Source organism: Zootoca vivipara, chromosome 14 (assembly GCF_963506605.1).
Source record: "Zootoca vivipara chromosome 14, rZooViv1.1, whole genome shotgun sequence".
In the NCBI taxonomy this organism is placed as follows: domain Eukaryota; kingdom Metazoa; phylum Chordata; class Lepidosauria; order Squamata; family Lacertidae; genus Zootoca; species Zootoca vivipara.
Window position 1 is genome coordinate 45,424,308 of NC_083289.1, and position 21,392 is coordinate 45,445,699.

Genomic DNA, 21,392 nt, shown 5'->3' on the forward strand with positions numbered 1-21,392 from the left:
GATTCCAGCCAAGCCAAACCACTCAAGGGGGTTGCAGAGCAGGGCCATCTTATAAAGCAGAGGTGCAGCAGTCAGGCACATATGCAGTTATCTGGGGTTGCATTGGTAGGCAGATGCTCCAGGGCTCAGAACAATGGGTAATCCAAAAACCAAGTGTGTGGAGGGGGCGGGGGGGGGAGAGAGGTAGAGTCTAATAAAGGAAATTAGCTGACTTATGTAACAGTGGCCAAGGTCAGCATTTGTTTCGTGTTTGGAGCTACTGAGACAGTTTTCTCCTTTTATGCCAAATAATTTAATGAACCATCTGGAAGATGGTACAGCACTATATGTGTGTGTGTGTAGTTTTCTCTCCCCTCCACCCCCCCCCCCCCGCCTTTAATTTCAGGTAAGCAAAATCCCATGTTGCAGAAATGTTTGTGTGTCATGAGCAAACTCCTTGAGTGTGTTTTGCTCCCCAGCCTTTCGTCCTCTCTCCTTTATCTCCAGGCTTGCTCAAGCTGGGCTGGGTGGGAAGGATGATCCACGCTAACATAAAATTTATAAAATAGAGGGAGGCCTGCTGATTCCAAGGATGTGGGCTCTTAAATCCAACCTCTCAGAAGCAAGCCCACCCAAGTGCATTCAAAGCATCTTTTTCAGTAAAGCAACACCGAAGCATCACATGCAGACTAAGAAAACGGAACTTTACCGTGTCTTCAGGATCACATTAACAACATGCAGAGACATTCCAGTGGCTTCAAAGCCTGCGTGGTTGAAAGAGTATCCTAAATCATGCCTTGAGAAAATGGTCCCTTCATATATAGATTCATACACAGACGGCACAATATCCAAATGCACAGTCCGCGTCATTTCTCCCCAAAACATTAAAACATTTCTATACATTTATTAAATCAATAGAATAAAACACGAGCAATGGTAAAAGGAGCAGATAAAAGAATCGTGTAACAGATTGACATTTGCCGAAACTAAAATCTGCCAAAATCCCTGGATGGGTAAACATGTTTTTGCCGAGCAGATAAAAGATGGCAGTCCCGGCGCAAGATTTGCCCTCCTTCCAATCTTAGGAATGAATTCAGCAAAACCAAAAATGTATCTCTGAGTGGGGGGAACAGTTCTGCCTGCTCTTTCCACTCTGCAGCTGGGCATCAGACATAAGCAGCTTTACTTCCTACCAATTTCTTGAGTCATACAATACAAGGGATGAGGAACCTCAGGCCCAGGGGCTGAATGCAGCCCTCTCTGTATGGCCCTTGGTCACACCTCTCATCGAACCTGCTTTGCACTCTCCCTGAGGATATCTGCCCAGCTAGAGTGTGCTTTTGAACCCTGATAATGCTCCTGGCTTGCCAAGATAGAGAGCAGTGTATGAGCGAACCAATATTTATTGTCCTAACCACTTTTGCTCCTGGCCCCACACACCACTGACATGTGGGCCCTCAGAAGATTGCCTAGCAGGGTATGTGGCCAATAGGGGAAGAACGTCCTCCCAAGGGCTGCTTCCTACATGGTGACTTGGCTCAGCTTTGTTCTGCGTCCGTCGCTGGTGCTTTCCCAGTGTCTTCAGCCAAAGACCAAACAGTTAAGCCACAAAGGATGTGGGAATGGGTGCCGTCCATAACTGCCTCGTTTTCCCACCAAATTGTGCGATGGGTCCCTGTCAGCCTGCCATTCCTTAAGGGGTGGCCAAGTTTTGAACTTGCCCTGATTGATAACAAATGCTGAGAGTGCTCTTCTCCCTCTCTCCAGCTCTATCCACACGAAGCGATGAACTACACAGCGGAAAATGTTTGGAAGTGGGCCCTGGAGAATCGCGAGACCTTCATCCGCTGGCTGAGACCCCATGGGGGGAAAAGTCTTTTGCTGAACAACGAGCTGAAGAAGGGACCGGCACTCTTCCTGTTTCTTCCATTCGACCCCTTAGCAGAAAGTCATCCCCTTGTAGATGAGGTGAGCGTAAGAAGGACCCTGCTGGATCATTGTCCAGCCAGATAGCTATGGAAGATTCAAAAGCAGGACCTGGGGGGCCACAGCATTCGGAGAATGTAGCCATCGCAGCTAGTAGCTATTCAGAGCCTTTTCTGTGAATTTGCTAATTCTCTTTTAAAGCCACCTAAATTGATGACTCTCACTACCTTTTGTGGGAGCCATAGCTGCCAAGTACCCCGTTTTCTCCGGGAAAACCCCGATTTTACTTACCTTTTCCCGGTGGTCCCCCGTATCACTTCGTCTCCCGGTTTTCTCAATTATTTTCTCCTGCCGGCAGCCATTTTTTTTCTTTTCAATTTGCCCTTCTATGGGCACAAAAAATGGCCGCCGCCGGCTTCAAAAGTCGCATCTACGCATGTCCGGAAGTGCATAGACGCGACTTCTGGTGTCGGCGGCGGCCATTTTTGGTGCCCATAGATGGGCAGAGCGACACCGGAAGTTGCATCGACGCACTTCCTGACATGCGTACAAGCGACTTTCGACGCCAGCAGCGGCCATTATTGGTGCCCATAGAAAGGCAAAGCGACACCGGAAGTTACATCGACGCAACTTCCAGTGTCACACGGCTGCCGGTCCCAGATTCTGCAGTCCGGGACTTGGAAGGTAAGGTGGGAGCAAATTCCATAATTTAATTGTGTGAAGAAGTGCTTTCTTTTTTGTCAGTCTGCAAAGCTAGAAGTGCCTCCCCCACCAATAAGCTTTTGATGGATAGAATGGAGTGGGGTGGGAGATTGCATTTAAGATGCACCTCCTGTTTAAAAGGGTCAAGTGATGGGAGTGATGCTTAGCTGTTTATAGTGCCAATGTGCTACTGTGCATCAGAAGAGGCAAGACTGGGCTCGAGAGATGCCTTGCCTGACTCGGCACAAGGCAGCTCTGAAGGTTCATGTGCAATGACAGAGTCACTGGGGTATCATTTGCTCATATGTAGGTAGGCTTGCTCAGGCAGAAAATGGGACTTGGTGCGAGCTTCAGGCCCCTGGTTCCAGGGAGCTCAGATGGTGCTCTGAACCAGTCCTTGCTCTGATAGGTGATCTCTCTAAATGTAGCTGGAGGGAAAGTCGTGTTTTTCTCAGTGGGGCTAACCTGCAAAAGAAGGCATTGGTGTTTGTGGGCGAGGGTATCCCTATGAAATAGGTGTAGGAGATTCTGGGCAAGGCTTTATCTGGAGGAGAGAGACTGTTCTCTTTTAGCAGAGGGAAACCAAATTAAATACACTTGGGGTATTGGTGAACTTCAACACAGACACAAGTTTTTCTTTGCTTTGCTGTGGTCGAAGGTAAGCCACTGCTTATCACCTTCAGAGAAGTCGAGCGATTTTGGCCCACGGACATTTAATAACGTTGGTTGTCCCCAAAGCAAATTCCTTCACGTTGCCCTCTTGCAGAGCAAAGGAAGAGCAATAAGCGTGTTGTTTTGGGAGGCAGGGAAGGAAAGGTTAACGGGTTTGCAAAGAACTCACAGCAGGTCAGCCTCAGAATCGGAACAAGGTCTCATGCATTCCTTGCTTCCATTTCCCTCTCTGCTCACTCCTGTGCTGCCTTAAGCGTTGCTGATGCTGAAGTTGGTTTAATTGGCTTTCTGAACTAAGGGAGAGAGGAATGAAGCTGTCAGGGCAGCTTAGAGATAACGGCCTGCCTATCTTCTGGAGGTCCTGATGCGGCCTTGGCATAAGCAGGGCAAAGTGAGGACAGTTGTGTGTTCCTGTCTCTGTGTGTGCTTTTTAATTGAGGCACCTTGAGCTCTTTGGAGGAAAGGTGGGGTGTAAGCAGAATAGTTATTAGCCAGTCTGCCCTCAAACAGCTCCAAAAATCAATTCTGGCACAATCAACAGCCTGGAACGAACAAGCAAAGGAACAGACTGCCTTCCTGGGTTGCTTGGAGGCAGACGTAGCTCCCTCCAGGTGAGAAGCTATTGACAAACCAAGCAGAAAATGTGCATCTTTGCCTGTCTTGCCTCAGATGCACAGCAAGCTTACATAATTTCACAGGACTCGCGTGTGATCAAATCCATTATGACGATGTTTTGCCCTGTATCCCCAGGATGGTGACCCTCCAGATAGTTGTTGGCCTACATTTCCCATCATCCCTCAGCTTGGGCCAGGCTGACTGATGGGAGCAGGAGTCCCTCAGCTTCTGGAGGGCCACAAGTTCCTCTTCCCTGCCACATGCAAGTGTGGGGAGTAACATAAGCACCTTTAAAACTTTTTTAAAAACCCACTTAAAAAAAAACAAAACCTGCGCCGGCCTCATCCTGTTCTTGAAAAGCCCAAGTGCTTCTCCTGCCCAGAGATGACTCCAGCTGCCTTGCACAGCTTCCTTTCGCTTTCAGGGGGCCTCTTATGTAATTTGTTTACAGTAAGAGTTGCTTTGTGATTTTCCTTCCCGCTTGGGGAGAGCTTTGCTTCTCGGGCAGCCGCATGGCAAGAAACTCTCCATTCCAGCATCTCTGCCAGCACAGCTCAGAAGGTCCTGCACATCTCTCTGCACAGGCCGTCTTGGAATTGTTGCTCCGCCATCCCTCCTTGTTTCACAGCACTGGCTTCATCTGGGCCAAACTAAATGCTGTAAGAGACACCACCCCATATCTTCCTTTTGCTTTCTCGTTCTCAAACGGAGCAGCATGTGGCAACATGCTGCTTGCGCATCACCCAGCCCTTGCCTCGTGGCACAGCGGCAGCACCTCTTGCGTGGGATTGAGAGTGAGCAAAGAGACGTGCATCACATCATCATTCATTGGGGCTTGCATTTCGCCAACAGCCCTCCTCCCAGGTAGCAGCCGCTCAGGATGGAAAGGGTGGTCTGATGTTCAAGTATGCAGGGCAAAGACCCCATTGGGCATGCCTAAAGGAGCTCTTTGGGTCTTTGCCTGTATTTTTTCTTTTTAACAACAAACCTTTAAAAACAAGCAGGATCGAACAGCTTTGGAACTGACAAGCTCAGAGAAATAGACAGAAATCACTATGCATTGTAACCTGAAGGGCAGAGAGATTTTTTGTGGTCTCTGTGTGACTGTTCTTCAGCTCAGCCCTGGAATTCAATATTCCCTTATTTCTTTTTTAAAAAACCACACACACACAAACACTTAAATGGGTCAGGTGGCTAATTATTTAAGTAGTCCTAAAACTACTTTTGGAGCGGGCAGTTCTGGAACTTTGCCTGTAATATACACGTTAGCTCACTTGCCTGGGTCAGCTGATTCTATTTACTCTTCCCAAAGTGTGTCCTGCCTTCTGCTTCTGGGCTGAGGTGGTGCTCGAAATTTGAAGCAGAGCAGCCTTTGAGTGAATAACTCTGCATTGTTGCAGAGATTGCTCAAAGTCTGTGGTTTTCAAATACTGAGATTCCTTGGATGCTTTCCAAGAATTTGTAAATATTTGTAAATATTTACAAGAATTTGTAAATATTGATATTGAAGGCACAGCCATGGAGAGAATAATGGGGTGTTGTGAGGCTTGTAACATAGAACCGTGGGGAAGTTTGAGTGTATTCTAGAATATGGCAGCACACAGGGTTTTTTCCAGGGACAAACTGAGAGGGAAAGGGTGATAACTTTGCCAGTTTTCTTTGGTTTCCTCCCTCCTCCTGATATTATAATGGTGGCCTGGTAAGATGAGGAGTAATGTCCATACGGCTTTCTTCTCTCCTCCTAGATCTCGGAATTGGCTTTGGAATACAAGAACTGCAACAGAAGCCATGCAGGGGAAGCGGATGCTGAGCATTTGCAAGGAGGAGCATCCTCAGCGGCTAGCATCCGCCTCCCTCTGGCCGAAGCCATCTCCATCGCCAAGTCCCCTTGCTGCAACACAGTCGTGCTTCCTCCCCAGTGGCACTCTATCACCCGGACCCACAATGTCTGCGAGCTGTGCATCAACCAGACGGTCGGGGTCAGGCCCAGCCGCCTGGGCAGCCTGCACTGCAACTTCCTGGAGATAGAAGCAGCCTTGGACTCGTTCTACCTCAAGGAGCGGACCTTTTTCCAAGTGATGTCCAAGACGGTTTCCTTGTGCAGCAACTTTCTCAGCTTTTACAGCCCTTTCAGCTACTACACCGCGTGCTGCAGGACAGTGAGCGGGACCCCGCTGGGCTTCGCCGGCTCCGAGGAAGTGGCTCTTGCTTCCCATGGGAAGAGATGGAAAGACGATCCCCAAAGCTCTATTCCTCACATTGAGGACAGGAGTGGTCTTATCCCGGAAAATGCCCTCTGCGACACTTATGTGACTGGCTTGAGTTGTAGGACTAACAAGACCTTGAACCTATACCTGCTGGATTCAAATCTCTTCTGGTTGTACGCGGAGAGGCTGGGAGCATCAAGGTCTACTCCAGTGAAGGAGTTTGCTGCCATTGTGGACCTCAAGGAAGAGACACACTATATCCTGGATCAGGACCAGGCCCTGCTGAAATCCAACCTAGGTACAGTACGACCACCTCATTAGTTCAAAATTTGGGTGCAGCTAAAAGCACGACCCAAGTTTGCAGGGAAATTAGACTACTGATTTAAAATGAATTCTGTTTGACCTCTCCTACTTCGTTTTTAACATTACTGGTCATCAAGATTTGATTCCAGGACGCTTTTAACGGTTTTTAAAAGGCATCAGATATATAAAACCACGAGTAAAAGATGAAATCAGTGATTCTTAGAAGTATGTTAGAAGTACTATAAAAGACCTCTATTTTATTTGCTTTTTGGTCTAGCACAGAAAAGCAAGTACCGTATATTTCCGTGTATAAGTCAAGGTTTTTTTCCTTTAAAAATTATGTTAGAAATTGGGGGTCATCTTATACACAGATAGTGCAGAGGGTGGGCGGGCGATTGGTTGCAGCCGCGAGCAGGAGATTGTCAGCAGCTCTTGGGCTTTTGATTGGTGGCTGTGGCAATGGCTGTTGTCGATTGGCTGCCCTTGTGGCAATTGGGCGGGCGGTTGGCGGCCTTTCCCCAACTGTTGGAAATCTCCCCCCCCCCCAAAAAAAGCTCAACAAGTCTAGGCAATCCTCCCAAAAAAGCTTAACAACTCTACAATGTACTCTTGACAATCTCCCCCCATTTTCTTAATTTGGAGTTCCCAAAAACAGGGTACACAGGAAAATACGGTAATATTGGCACCTGGCTTCTAGTCCAACACCCTGCAATGCAGGAATCTCGACACATAGAGGTCCTCCCTTCCTGCTGGAGGATATACTTTTCTTGCTCTTCAAACTTATATTTGGCCAACATCACTGCCAAGGCTGTTCTGATTTCTCAGAACAGCCAGGCATGTGAAGCAGACCCCGTGAAGAGGGTGCCTTAATAGCCAAAGAGGCATGCAGCCTGCTAAACCAGGGCTGGAAAGGGCAGCGGCAGGGATGGGAAACTTGTCCGTCCGTCCCGCCCCCCACTCCTGGTGTTATAGAATCATAGAATTGAAAGGGATCATGAGGGTCCAGCAACATCTGGAGGCCAACAGGTTGTCCACCCTACTCTGAGTCTCACTTCCTGATGGGTGGACATACAAGGGAGGAGGCCCTTCCTGGCGTTGGTGCTGAGGCTCTGGAACTCATTGCTTCAGGAGGGTCCACTTAGTTCTTTTCTCATTGGTGCAATGCACAGCAGTTACTGTCCATCTCTCTTGTGCTTTTATTTTGGCTCAGTGATGGCCAAACTTGGCGCTCCAGCTCTTTTTTGGGACTACAGTTCCCATCATCCCTGACCACTGGTCCTGTTAGCTAGGGATGATGGGAGTTGTAGTCCCAAAACAGCTGGAGGGTCAAGTTTGGCCATCACTGTTTTGGCTGCTCTTAACATTGCATGAAATGTTGCCTTTCAGAAAATCTGTTGCGTTGCACCACTTCCTTTTATTGTACTAGATGCCTCGTAGGGGTGGGGTGAGGGGTTCCCAACCCCGGACAGGAAGGCGGGATAGAAATCTGTTCCTAAATTACAGCTTACGTTGCCAACAGTATGCTTGACTTTTAGGAGCCCCTGCTGTTACCGTGTATTGTGCAATACACCCAAGGGCATGCTCGGACGCGACAAGAGATTTCCCTATCAGATGCAGTTCTCTGCTCACCCTAGAACAGGCATAGGCAAACTCCAGCCCTCCAGATGTTTGGGACTACAATTCCCATCATCGCTAGGTAACAGGACCAGTGGTCAAGGGTGATGGGAATTGTAGTCCCAAATATCTGGAGGGCCAGAGTTTGCCTATGCCTGCCCTAGAGACTCGCACACACTTAATGCTCCCACCCCCTTGAAACTGCTTGATAATAGAAGACACGCTATTGGGTTTTTTGAGGCAGAAGCGGAATTTTTTGACAAAAAGAAGCCGAACCCTGCAAGTTGAGTAAGATAGTTCAGCAGAATTCTAGCTTGATTTGAACAATCCATGCAAATGGATTCAGGGAGGTGCTGTGCAGTGCTCAGTACCTTTCTGACCTCTTTAGATTTTTCTACGTGTTGGACATGTTTTGCATGACAACCTAAGGACTAGATACTTAGGTTTGTTGTTGTCGTTAAACTCAGATTCTGAGGGTACTCACCCTAATGCCACATTCCATGCGTATGGAAACCCAAAATATAACACCACCCTAACAACAGTTGAGGGGGATATTTCTGTTTTTTGCTGCGACCTCCTGCCAAGATACTTCTCAGACCTAAATCTTGCTTCCATGTTACATTGTCATGCCTAGAAGCTCAAAATAACCTCCTGAACGTTGACTCTTTTATTTTTTTAGAAATCTTCATTCAAAACTACAGTGTTTTGTACAGTCCTTTAAAAAGGCACCTTGTTGGCAACAGGAGGCCCAGCCGCATTCGATCTCAACATGTCCTTAGAGAAATTTTCACCGATACTTTCCATGAGGTCACGTTGAAGAGCGAAAAGGTAAGGCTCTCTAGGCTCCAGCGGTCGGTTGCCTCTGCTTGCCTCCGTGGCTGATTCTGTGTTTTGCATCTGAACGACATGGCCATGCCCTGGGGAGTAACAGCCACATCTTGATGATGTCCTAAAACGCAATTGGAAAATGACTTCCATCTCATCTGACCTGGCATGGTGCAAAGAAAGGCTTACTTAGCTTAGCTGCCCCAGGTCCCCGCTCTAGGTCCACAACAGAGGTAGCCTGAGAGGCCCTAAAACAGGGGTAGGAACCTAAGGCCAGATGCACCCAATTGCCTTCTCAATCTGGCCCGCAGACTGCTTATTTTTACATGAGTAGAATGTGTGCTTTTATTTAAAAATGCATCTCTGGGTTATTTGTGGGGCCTGTCTGGTGTTTTTACATGAGTAGAATGTGTGCTTTTATTTAAAATGCATCTCTGGGTTATTTGTGGGACATAGGAATTCGTTCATATATTTTTTTTCAAAATATAGTCCGGCCCACCATATGGTCTGAGGGACAGTGGACCGGCCCATGGCTGAAAAAGGTTGCTGACCCCAGCCCTAAAAGGTTATTCCCCCCCCCATCCAACTTAACTTTTCTCTGCGAGTTGGAGTGGGGAGTTCCCTTCTGCATTTGTGTCCACACATAGAAAACCAGAAAGGGGCTGTTGTAAACATAGCCTATTGGCATTAACAAAAATGTCGGGAGGTGGGGTGCCACGGTGAAAGAAAACGACAACATCTAATCTTCCCTTCATCAAACTCAGGACATTTTGCTGGTCTACTATGCTCCTTGGTGTGGCTTCTGCATGTCTCTCAATCACATCTTCATCCAGCTCGCTCGGATCCTGCCTGCTGATAACTTCCTTGTGGCGAGGTGAGTTTATCTCCCCTCTTTCCATTACATTAAGTTACTCTTGGGACTATGTATGCCAGCCTCCCCCAACTTGGCACCTTCCAGGTGTTTAAGGCTGCAACTCCCATCAACTCTAGCCTGGGGACGATGGGAGCTTTAGTCCAAAACATCTGGAGGGCACCAGGTTGGGAAAGACTGGTCTGTGCTCTTAGTCAAAGTGTAACCCAGACTTTCCATGTCTTGATCAGCTGTCCAGGTTAGGGGATTGTGTTTTATTCTGAGAGTCTTTAGTGGGTATGTGGAGCTAGGCAGGGTTTGGGGAAGTCCTCCATCGGCCCCATCTGCTTTTGGGGGTTTACCAAGCCACTGCCTGTACAAAAAACCGAAGCTGCAGAATGTAACACATCCATGAGAAGAAAGAAAATACTACAGCTGTCCTCCTCTAGCTTTTTATCTGGAAGCCAAACATAAAACACAAGACCCCAGTTAAGCTGAGTAACATCCCCAGTTTTTTATAAAGGGAAGAACTGGGCACATGCAAGTGGGGGCAAGAGGCTTAAGCTCAAATGCTGATGCTGAACTAGAGGAAACTGCCCCACAAATAATGATAATTTAATGAGAAAAGCTGGCATTTGAATTGATTCACACATAATACTAAGTCATGATGTGCTTAGACAGATGTGGTCTGTTTGAACATGCAAATGCAGCCCACCAGACTTACCATAGTTGGCTTGTTTTTTGTCAGCAAACCTCGATTCATTGGCTTAGAAACCATGGCTTGTTGTAACTACAGATTGGCACTATGCCTGAACCCAGCAGCCTTGCTTCTTTGGTCACCCTGACCCAGATCCTTCCTAAGTTACAGAGCCAAGAGCAGTGGAAAACAAGCCAAGCTTTGGAGAAACGTGCCCAAGGCCTTGAACAAATCACTAATTGGAACATGTTGTGGTCAAGCAGGTGGTCTTGGTCTGTTCCAGGTGAGGGTTGGAAGAAGAGTAGTTTCTGGTGCAAAAAGTCCAGGCTGCCTGGGCACCTTGGACCGTGTTTGGTCAGTTTCTGTCAGCCACTGTGAAGATCGGCCTATTTCCTGTGCGGCCTGCACACATTTCCTTCTCTTCTATACAGCCTGCTCTATGAAATCACTCTGATACTAAAAAGGTTGTTGGTAATTCACTCTTAGTTGGTTCAATTGTCTCCATGTATGAGAGCTTGCATTTAGGGTGGCCCTGGGATTCTTGTCTTCTGGAGTAGCTCTCAAGGCTTGACTCTCTCTCTCTGTGTGTGTGTGTGTGTGTGTGTGTGTGTGTGTGTGTGTGTGTGTGTGAGAGAGAGAGAGAGAGAGAGAGAGAGAGAGAGAGAGAGAGAGAGAGAGAGAGATGCATCAGCATGACTCAAGGACAATTGCTGGGCAGATTATACAGATGTATATTTTAAGCTCTGCCCTTTGAAGAGACTGCTCAACAGTTAATTAAATGCGTGATCTGCAAACCCCCACCCCACCTGGCAAGTTTTGCTTGTTCACCCACCTTATTTCCAAGATAAATAACAAGGCCATCTCTCTCTTCTCTTATTTTACTCATTTATTTTTGCTTTCTCAAACTTTAGATCTGCATCCAAGACTCCTCCCTTGCTTGCCCTTGAAGGAAGCATATTCCATCTTTTCGTAGCTTGAAGTTAAATCTCTTCCCCTAGTTTCCATAGTATCTTTAATCTTTCTGACTCTTCTGGTGATGATTGTTGGCCGTGTGTACTGCATTCGTTATTTTAGACTAGTAATGTGTGCCATGAGAACTGAATCCATATTTTGTTTTATTGACTTGCTAACTGCTTATAGAAAACCCATAATTAAACAAGAAAAGAAACAACAAAAATGAGAAACTGCAATGTCACCATAGTGCAGTGTAGTATTATACCCTCTTCTGGCAATGAGGTTGCAGGAATACCCCTGCAGAAAGTTGTGACCGGGGTGGGGGTGGGGCGTTCCCCACCCCTTGTGTAACAGATGAGCAGGTACCAAGTTTGAACAAAAATATCCATCAGAGCCACTCCCTTGGCTTCCCTGCATTCTTGAGTAAGCTTATCATCAAGTGCTAATTGCCAGACCGTCTCATACCAAGTTTTAACAGAAAGATTGCCCACTTCCTTCCAGTTTCCACTCTGACCACTACTAAGCATATCATTACTAATGGTTTGCAGTATCTGGGGAATAATGTCTCCTGAGAAAAGATGGAGGGGAACGCCAAGCAGAATCGTTTGTCTAATTAGCCAAGTATAGAAAAAAAATGCAGAGCCAAGAGTCTCAGACTTCCAAACACACCCACCATAGATAAAACCCACGTCTCATATTCCCTCTAGTGAAGCGGGGACAGGTTAGAGGTAATGTAAATGAGCTCGCCTGGTGTCCAATGCCAGGGGTGGCTCAGTTTGAGCATAGCATCTTTAATGAGTGCTGAGTAGCTGACAGATAAACTCTAGACCACATGCCAGACTATTGAGTTTCTGGAATTGGACGGCCAGGATCAGATTCCCATGCCAGCAGCCATCCCCATACTTAATATTCAGCAAAAGTGTATACACCTTAGAGACCATCACCTTAAGGCACTTAGCAGCTGGCCTAAGATCTTCAAAGGCTTCTCAAGGTGCATGGAGCACCGTTTATCCTTAATAACCAGTTGGCAAGTGAGTAAATTTGGAACCAATTAACACAGAGATGCCTTAAGGCAGGCATCCCCAAACTGCGACCCTCCAGATGTTTTGGCCTACAACTCCCATGATCCCTAGCTAACAGGACCAGCGGTCAGGGATGATGGGAATTGTAGTCCAAAACATCTGGAGGGCCGAAGTTTGGGGGTGACTGGCATCTTGAAGTTTGCCAGTAGAGAGGGGCTTCCCCTGTCAAAACAAAGGTCACGTACCATAGTCAAACTTCTCTGTTTCCAAGAATAGAATCAATGACAAGAGGTTCCGGTGAGCCCCGAAGCCCCTGCTCATAGGAGGCGTCACCTGCTGCATCTCTGTATGACACTGCTCTGAGGGCTCTTCCTTCTAGCCTTTCCCTTCTCTGCACTGCAGAAATACTTGCAGGAGCAGAACGTTAAAATGGCAATGCAGGAAGACAATGTGATGAGCATGATACTCATGCTTAAGTATGTGCTCTGCCACTGAGTTTATGGCCTGTATAATCAGTGTGTTTGTATTTGTTTTGCTCTCGTAACAGGATTGATGTTTCTCAGAACGACCTTCCTTGGGAATTCATGACCGACCGCCTACCCACCATTCTGTTTTTCCCTCATGATCGGTAAATTTCCTTTTCTGGTTCTTTCTTCTGTGTTTTGAGGTTAAAATGGATCATCTATATCGACAGTTGCCTTAAAGCAGGGACACTCTCTTCTGTCCTCCTCCTCTCTCCACCCTGACCAGTGGCTTGCCAATGGAGGCTGCCTAGGGGTTGCCATTGCCTGCCAGCTTCCTCTTTGGAGTCCCCCTTGTAGAACTCAGCAGGGAGGTAGCTGAGTGGACAAGAAGAATTAGTTGACTCTGCCTTTCATTGGCTCCACCTGTTGTTGATCTCTCTGCTGCCTTCCGCCCAGCGGGCACCAGCCACCACTGGTCTGAACCAATCACTTGCAAAGGGCTTTCAAAAATTAGGCCTGCATGCAGCCCATGGGGCACAGATTGCATCCCCCGCCCCAAACCTCCCCGGCTGTAAAAAGAATAGAGCAGTCAAGGCTTCTCTTGGCTTTCCACAGGCATGCTGTGTTAACTTTCCATTCAGGGAGGCGGGCCTCGTGCCAATTCTCAGCAGATCCTGCTTAGAAGTCCTTGCTCAGTGGAAAAACAAAACACCAAGCTCACTCCATGTAGGCCTCTACCAGATAGCAATCATTTGCAAAGGCTGGGCTTAAATTTCTGCAATACATAACCTGAAACAGGCAACAAACCAGTCTAATTGAGGCGGCTCCATTTCCATCACCGCCGCTTTCCTCCTGGCGCTCAGCCACTAAGATTGCAGGAAGCTCCGTTGACCTTATTCCAGACGGCCTTATCATCACCACCACCCTTGCAAAGTAGGTCAGTATTATCTTCTCTTCGCTCTGCCCAGAGGGTAGAGCCATGTCAGAGACTCAGCAGCTGCCTGAGGGTACCTTGTCATAGCAGAGGGGAGGTCTGGAGCAGGGCCCTCTCAGCCTTTTAGCCGCTATTTTTATTTTCCCCGGAGGATTTCTGAGCAAAGGCTGCAGTTTCGGCGGCAGGATCAAAAACCCGCTGCTATCCCCTTGTTCTGCGAGCAAAAATAGACATGCTGCTCGTGCGCCCTTCCCTGCTCTGTAATCTGGAGTGTTCCAGGTGGGCGGGGAAGGCTGACTCTAGTTCAATGACAAGTTAATCTATTTTTTTGTTGTTGCTTTTATTGCCTTGGAAGAGAAAGAATGTAGTTAGCCACAGGTCCCCTTCCTTGTCTGTGCTTGTGGTTGTTTTGGATTTCCCCCACTCCCAACTTCTTAGTGGTAGTTTGTGCCTTGCATCTAAGGTGCAGCTGACAATGTCATTTGCTATTGCTCATATACACCCCAAGAGGTCCGTTCTGCGTTGTCCGTGCGCGTGCTTCTGTGAATCTAGCATTGTGCCGATTAGGAACATTTTATTTCATTTCATTTGCACGGGGAAGTTTGATGTTGCCAGAGGGATATGTAATGTATATGTGGGACTCAACAGATGTGCAGCCTGCACTGTGCTTGTCCAAAGTTCACGCAGCTGCTTTCATGAGCGTGTTTTATGTTCTTGCCCCAGCGCTGTTTTTCTCCTCTTCCCGCTCTGGTTGCAGAGTCAGGGGAAGTTCAATCCTGTAGGAAAAACAAAGCTCACAGTTGGGTGACCCATAAAGTTGCAACTGGGACGTCTTCAAGCAAGGGCAAAAGCCGCTGGGCTGGGCTTGTCAGGGCCAAGATCCTCAGCTTGCCAGCCTCTCACTGCAGGGGAGCAAGGCAGGGCAAGGCAAGAGGGGAGCAGCAGCCTGCAGCAGCTTTTTCACAAGCAAGATTTCGCAAGCCAGCCTGCTCTGCTGCTGCTGCTGAGCACAGCCAGTATTTCTTGCCCTTCTTGCTTCTGGGATGGAAACTGCCTGGGCAGATGCTGCAGGCAATTTGATTAAGCTATCTTAAGTTTAGTATCTCTCACAGAGTTCTCAAGGAAATATTGTACCAGTTTGTTGCACTGCCAAGCTGGTCCCCCTTTGGACTACAGCTCCCCTCGGGCACAGCTGATGGGAACTGTAGTCCAGAACACCCAGAGGAACCAGCTTGGCATGATGGCACAAGAGACAGTGCATCAGGTTGCCTGCCGTGTGAACCACCACGAAGCAATCAAGCAGGGGCTTCTCACCACATCTGAAACAGGGGTCTGTGGATAAGTGAGCCATCTAGGAAAATGTTTTTGTGTATGTGGACATCCTGGTAAGGCGACGCCAGCTCTATTTTCCAGAGGCTCCAGTTGTGGCATGTTTGAGCCACACAACTTTTATCTCCCTCCTGGATCCCAGTGCTTAGGAACACCTCTTCCAAAATAGTATCCTAGGATGCCTCTTGCATAGCAGGGCAGGCAGTTTCTCCGTCCAACACATTCCTGCCCGATTGGAAGCACTGTGAGCTGCTTATGTATTTTATCTAGTTGCAGTCCCTCCAGCAACTCTGTTAGTGTTACACCATCCTTCCCGCTATGTGGCTATCTCAGAGACTTGTAACTTACGTCTCTTAGCCACTGCTACATCTGAACTAAAAAGGCCCCTCGTCACTGGTAGAACCATTTCGAGGGCAACGGGTAGGATCAGTTTGTGGGTTTTTTTAAAAAAAGCAACCCTCGTTTTGCAACCTGGGAGATGGACTGTTGCCATCAACAATTCCTCCCCCCGGACCACCACACAGCAACACACAATTTCCCAGACCCTAATTTTTAAACTGGAAATGCCACAGGTGGAACCTGGTGTTCAAACCACGTGCCCCTTTCCCTGTAGCAGATCTCACCCATTTCTCTTTCTTTAAACTTTTCCCAGGAAGGAGCAAAGTGTGAAGTTCCCTGCAGAATTCCCGGTCACCCTTCCCAACCTCCTCAAATTCATCCTCTGCCACTCCAGCCAGCCGTCCCCTGCATCCGGCCCAGAGCCCTGCCTCAAAGGTTGCCTTCGACGGGAGGCGATGCTGCAGCAAGGCCACATCTCCCACTTGCAGAGGGAGGTGGAGAAGCTGAGAGCAGAGATCCAGGCCCTCCACCAGGCACAGGCTCAGCTCCAAGGCCAGCTCTCCGAAGCCAGGAGGGAAGGGCAGAGGCTCCAGCAGGAGACACGCATCCTGAGGAAGCAGCACGGGGCCCTGCAGAGCCAGCGCGAACATTTGCAGGGGCTGTACGAGCAGAAGACCCGGGAGCTGGGAGACATGGCTGAGAAGCTGCAAGAGCTGGCCGACGCCTCCGAAAACCTCCTCACCGAGAACACGCTGCTCAAAGTGCTGGTGGCTTCGGTGGAGAGAGAACTGGGGACCAAAACTGAGCCGGAGTTCAGCCTTCCCAAGGAGGAGGAGGAGGAGGAAGCTGGCTTGGCTGCTGAACCAGCTACGGACACTTCCCACGAAGCAGAGCAGCACGCGAACACGATCGAGGGCAGAATAGCTCCTGAGCACAGCAAAGAAAACTGGACAGAATAGCTTTTGTAAAGCAAGACACACACACAGAGGGAACCCCACGCAAATCAAGTTTAGTCTCAACTGAGAACATCTTTATGGAAACTTTATTGAAATTTCATTATAAAGACTTTTGTGGGGGGTGGGGGGACTGGACTAGAAAATAAAAATCAAAGAATATTTTTATAACGAGTCACTGAACCAGTTAGACAAAGCCTGCGATGTTGACAACAGTCTGGGGACTGACTCTTTGCACTTTACAATTGCACTAATTTGATAGCTTTTGTATCAATTTAACCTAAATTAAAACAATTTGGTTGGAGGATGGCAGTGTAAAAGATCCTCTTCTTCTCCCTGCTGTCCTTAGTTATAAGCCAGAACCCCTTTTGGCTGCATCAGGTTTACCCCCACAGTTCAAATTAATTTTGATTTATGCTTCCTGGGTAATTTCCAAATTGGTCGCCTTCGCTACTTTCGTTTGCAGAATCGACGGGATTTAAAAAGTGCATGCAATTCCCCCATCCCCTGCAAATTCAACTTTACAAAAAAAAAGGAGGGGACACCCCCCAGTCCCTTTTCTGAGCTTTTGGATTTGGTAATTTTACCGACGTTTAAAACAAAAACACAATTGCCCTTAATACACAGTCCATTGAGATCTTGAAAAATAAAAGGCAGAAAAGAAAACTAGCTCAACCTCCTCCTCAGAACTTGTTTTCTAGTTTGGAGATGTTAGCAACTTCCATATCATTTGGGGAGGAGGGTTCTTACAACTTGTGCTGCTCTAAATTTCCTGTTGCTTGACTCACAAACAGACTCGATATAAAAGCAGTGGTTTTCTGGGCAACCCTGGGTTTTGGGAACTGAGTCTGCAAAGCTCCAAGCATGCATATGATCTCAAAGTTGATGGAGCCTTCTTTCTCCCTGCTTACCAGGACCTGTGCATATATGTTAAAGCTCCCTTGCAGAAAACCCTAAGTCACATTTGCAGCCTGAAGGAATGGTGATGGCCACAGCCTTATACAGTTGTACCTTGGTCCGTTCAACTTCCAAAACGTTTGAAAACCAAAGCGCAGCTTATGATGAGCTTCTTGCAGCCAGTCGGAGGCCCCGTCGGACATTTGGCTTCCAAAAATAGTTCCCAAACCAGAAGTGTCACTTCTGGGTTTGTGACGTTTGGGATCCAAAACATTCGGGAACTAACCTGTTCAACTTCCAATGTACGGCTATAGTTTTAAAGGGGGAACAAGACAAATTCATGGAGAGAAGGCAGTGGCCATTAGCCATGGCTGATAAATGGCACCAACAGTGACCAGTTGTTGGGGGGCAACGAGGGGAAAGGGGTGTCTGCGCTCTGCTTGTGAGATTTCCTGCAGACACCCAGTGGGGCCGTTCTTGGGGACAGGAAGCTGGGTTAAATGGACCTTTAGCGTCCTGAAACAGGGCTGCCCTTGCACTTTCTTTGGCATTTTTCTATATTTGGGGGTATTAACTTCCTTCAGCTGTTCACGGAAATGTTAAAGTACGAATTAAAAGAGGCAACAAAGCAGATGAGATGCCAGCAGCAGGGACCAAAAGCCAGCTTAAAACCACCAGCCCCAGGACAAACATATACCTAAAACATCTGGGCAAATAATTATGAGAAGTTCTTGGTATAGGACTGAAGAGGGTGCAGGGCCAGACGGCTGTGCCTGGGAAGCCAGTGGTGGAACAGTGGTTAAGAGGGTTGGACACTGACCTGGGAGACCAGGGTTCGAATCCCCACTTGGCCATGAAGCTCGCTGGGTGAAACCTCGGGCCACTCCCTCTCAGCCTAACCTACCTCGCAGGGTTGTTGTGGGGAATTAAATGAGAAGCAGAAGAGCTATGGAGGACCAACCCCGAGCTCCGTGGAGAAAAAGGGGATATAAATGCAACAAATAAGAACTAAGAAATGCCCATCCATGGCCCCAAATTGACAGAGGGGCCTGCATTTTAGGGCCTCTGCTGCCAATCTCAATGGGTGCGACTGCCCCATGGCTCCACGATGACTTAGGAAAAAGAGACAAAGTTGAAAGCATCTTCCAGCAGCCCTTCCCATGTTCTACTGGTCTATCTAGCTCAACTTCCCAAGGCCTCGGGTGGAGAAAGTCCCAACTCCCTTACGCAAGGTCCTCCTTCATTAAAAGCAGAGGTGTGTGAATCAGGAACTCTCCCTGCAAGGCTTCCCACAGACCCACCAGCGCCCTGCACAAGTCAAAACTGAATTACTCTTGCATTTTAAAAAATTTCTCGCATGGTATTTTATTGCACCGCAGTTTTAATTCAATGGAACGTCAATTGTAATGCGATAAAATACAGTGCAAGAAATAAAAGCACTAATACAATTAGGAAAACATCTAGTGCAGCACACTGCAATTGCTGCAAGAGGCAAGAAAATCATTAAGTGATCCACCAAAATCAGCAGTTTTCAAGTGGTTCTGTGGGAGGGGGGAGTTTTGGAAACCCTTTACTAGTGAGCACAAAATGTCGACAGAGCTGGGTCCTGCCCTGTTACTCTTCTACATAGAAATGTGGAGTTTGAATGGATCCCCAAGGGTCATCCAGTCCAACCCCCCTGCAATGCAGGAATCGTTTGCCCAATGTGGGGCTCGAACCCACGACCCAGATATTTAGAGTCTCATGCTCTACCACCTTTGCAGTGTCAGCTGAGCAGTGCTCGCTTCCACTAATCCTACAATGTGGCATCAGGTGTGCATTAGATTCACAGAATACGCACCTGTTGAGCAATCATTGATCTGGGCAGGGAGGACAAGGGAGAGCCGCGTTCGAGAACAGCGCCCCGAATCCACGCATTTGCTCAAAACGTTCAGAAAGGCAGCTGGCACATTTAGCAGAAACTGGGAGAGGATCTGGCAATGGCAGCACCAGAGAGGTTAGAACACAAGAAGAGCCTGCTGGATCAGGCCAACAGCCCGAATAAATCCAGCATCCTGTTCTCGCAGACGCCCGCAAGGAGGATCCGAGCGCAAGAGCACACTTTCCTTCTGCGGATCCTCCTTGGCATTCAGAAGCATTACTACTCTCTCGGTTAGCTTGTCCCAGGCGAGAAGCAGCTTAGAGTATCCTATGAGTGAGGGAATAGTGCAGGCTTGCTGAAAATGAGACTGTTGGCCTTTGCTTGAGCCACTCTTGAGCACACCCTGGGCTGCCAAAGCACCTGTCGCCTAAAATCAGAGCTGCTGGTCCAGGAAGCGCCGTCCCCCACCCTTGCTTGCCTATTCTCCTCCCCGACATGCCTGCTGCAGCCCTTTCCTACTGCAGCTGGCACATGGCACCAAATTCTAGAAGGGGAACAAAAGAAGGGGGAGTATAGAGGGCTATATAACTCAGATAGCAGCCTGGGAGCTCCAGGAAGGGCTGATAAGAGTGGAGAGCCGCTACCAGTCTCTCTGTAGACCAGAAACCAGAAGTCCCGTGGGGGAAAGGGTGGCACTATTCGCTGGAAGCTGATAGCACGATTATTTGGGTTCAGCAACAGCAGCAGTCAAAAGACTATTTGTAGTGAACACTGCAACAGTCCTTTGCAGTTTGCTTCCCTTCTGCAGCCTGCTCCAGCCTTGTGTTTTCCTCCCTGGCGAGCGACAAGTCACCTTCATTTCCAAGGAAGGTAAGCAGGGAGGTAACAAGAGGCCTGCAAATATTCCCTCTGCTATCAAGCGCCACTCCTCTCTGGGACCTGCGTTCTGCTGTTTACGACACACACAAGTTTCCCAGCAGAGCTGCAAATCGGTCCCATTTTAGAGGACGGCGGGGAAGAGCTCTGTGCTGGGTTCTCGGAAACGGCTCCTCCTAACCCAATGGGGCAGCGGCCTTTGTCTGCCACCTTGGGCGTTGTGCCATATTGCTGGCCGTCCTCAGCTTACAAGAGAACTTACAGGCAGAGGAACAGAAGAGCCCCGGAAAAAGCGAGGTTAATGGCCCATGCCCCTCTCTGTTCCTCTTTCGGCCTGGCTAGGCGATTCGAGTTACAGCAAAACGGCTTGAGGGGGGAAGTTCCCGAAAAGTAGGGGGTGAGCCGATTTTGCAGAGAGCCTCATTGGTGACGGGGGTGCGGGGACTTTCCCAGAAAAAGCAAGTCAGTTCAATTTTTTCTGTGCAAATGAGTCTAAATTTACACACACAGTCATTTGCATTTTGAAAATTCAGAGATGTTTCGGGTGCCCTCGAACAAGGGTAGCCCTTAATAAAGGTAAAGGGACCCAAACCAGAGCAGCACATGGAAACGCCGTTTACCTTCCCGCTATAGTGGTTCCTATTTATCTACTTTCATTTTGATGTGCTTTCAAACTGCTAGGTTGGCAGGAGCTGGGACCAAGCAACGGGAGCTCACCCCGTCACAGGGATTCGAACTGCTGACCTTCTGATCAGCAAGCCCTAGGCTCAGTGGTTTAGCCCACAGCGCCACTTGGGTCCCTCAATATGGTGCCCTTAATATGTTGCTAGACTCCAGCTCCCTTCGTCCCAGCCGGCCGACCATGGGGGCTGGGATGGTTGGAGCCAAAGTCCAAAGCTCCTCGAGGGAACCACTTTGCCTATCTCTGCCTTGGAGGGTGATCGAATATAGCAAGTTTTATTTTACTGCTGTTTAGCAAACAAAGGTAACCAAGCGCTTCGAAAGTGCCTGGTGGTGTATTTGCAGCTGGCACCCATATTTTAAGTATTACTTAATGAGCTTTAGAGCGAGTGTGTTTCCTACACAAAAATACCGGGTAGTTTACAGGAAAAGGTTCCACGCTGCTCCCGTCTTGCTTGAAAAAAAATAAGGGAGCTGGAGAAAGAGACTGTCTTCTACCACGAAACCTTACCAAAGAAACACAACTGGGTTATGATGGAAAGCGGCAAAGATGAAAGAAACATTAACACGGGAAGGACGCCCCATTCCTCTGCTCTGTCAAGTTATTTAAGAAAGCAAATGGCATTTTATTTACAAAATACACAGATCCCGATATCTATACAGCTGAGCGAAAAGTCATGTGGATCTTGATA

At 48.1% G+C, this 21,392-nt stretch overlaps 1 protein-coding gene across 2 annotated transcripts in view; it reads left to right on the forward strand.

Annotated features, from left to right (window-relative positions):
- The window catches only part of TXNDC11 (thioredoxin domain containing 11), a 41,700-nt gene extending 22,453 nt beyond the window's left edge, over positions 1-19,247 (forward strand). For both annotated transcript variants that reach the window (XM_035130815.2, XM_035130816.2), the window contains 6 exons: positions 1,747-1,947; positions 5,640-6,399; positions 8,698-8,846; positions 9,608-9,717; positions 12,914-12,994; positions 15,746-19,247. In XM_035130815.2, the coding sequence (XP_034986706.2) occupies positions 1,747-1,947; positions 5,640-6,399; positions 8,698-8,846; positions 9,608-9,717; positions 12,914-12,994; positions 15,746-16,391 (1,947 nt within the window). In that variant the 3' untranslated portion in view covers positions 16,392-19,247. The remainder of the gene's footprint in view (positions 1-1,746; positions 1,948-5,639; positions 6,400-8,697; positions 8,847-9,607; positions 9,718-12,913; positions 12,995-15,745) is intronic.
- The last annotated feature ends 2,145 nt before the right edge of the window (positions 19,248-21,392 follow it).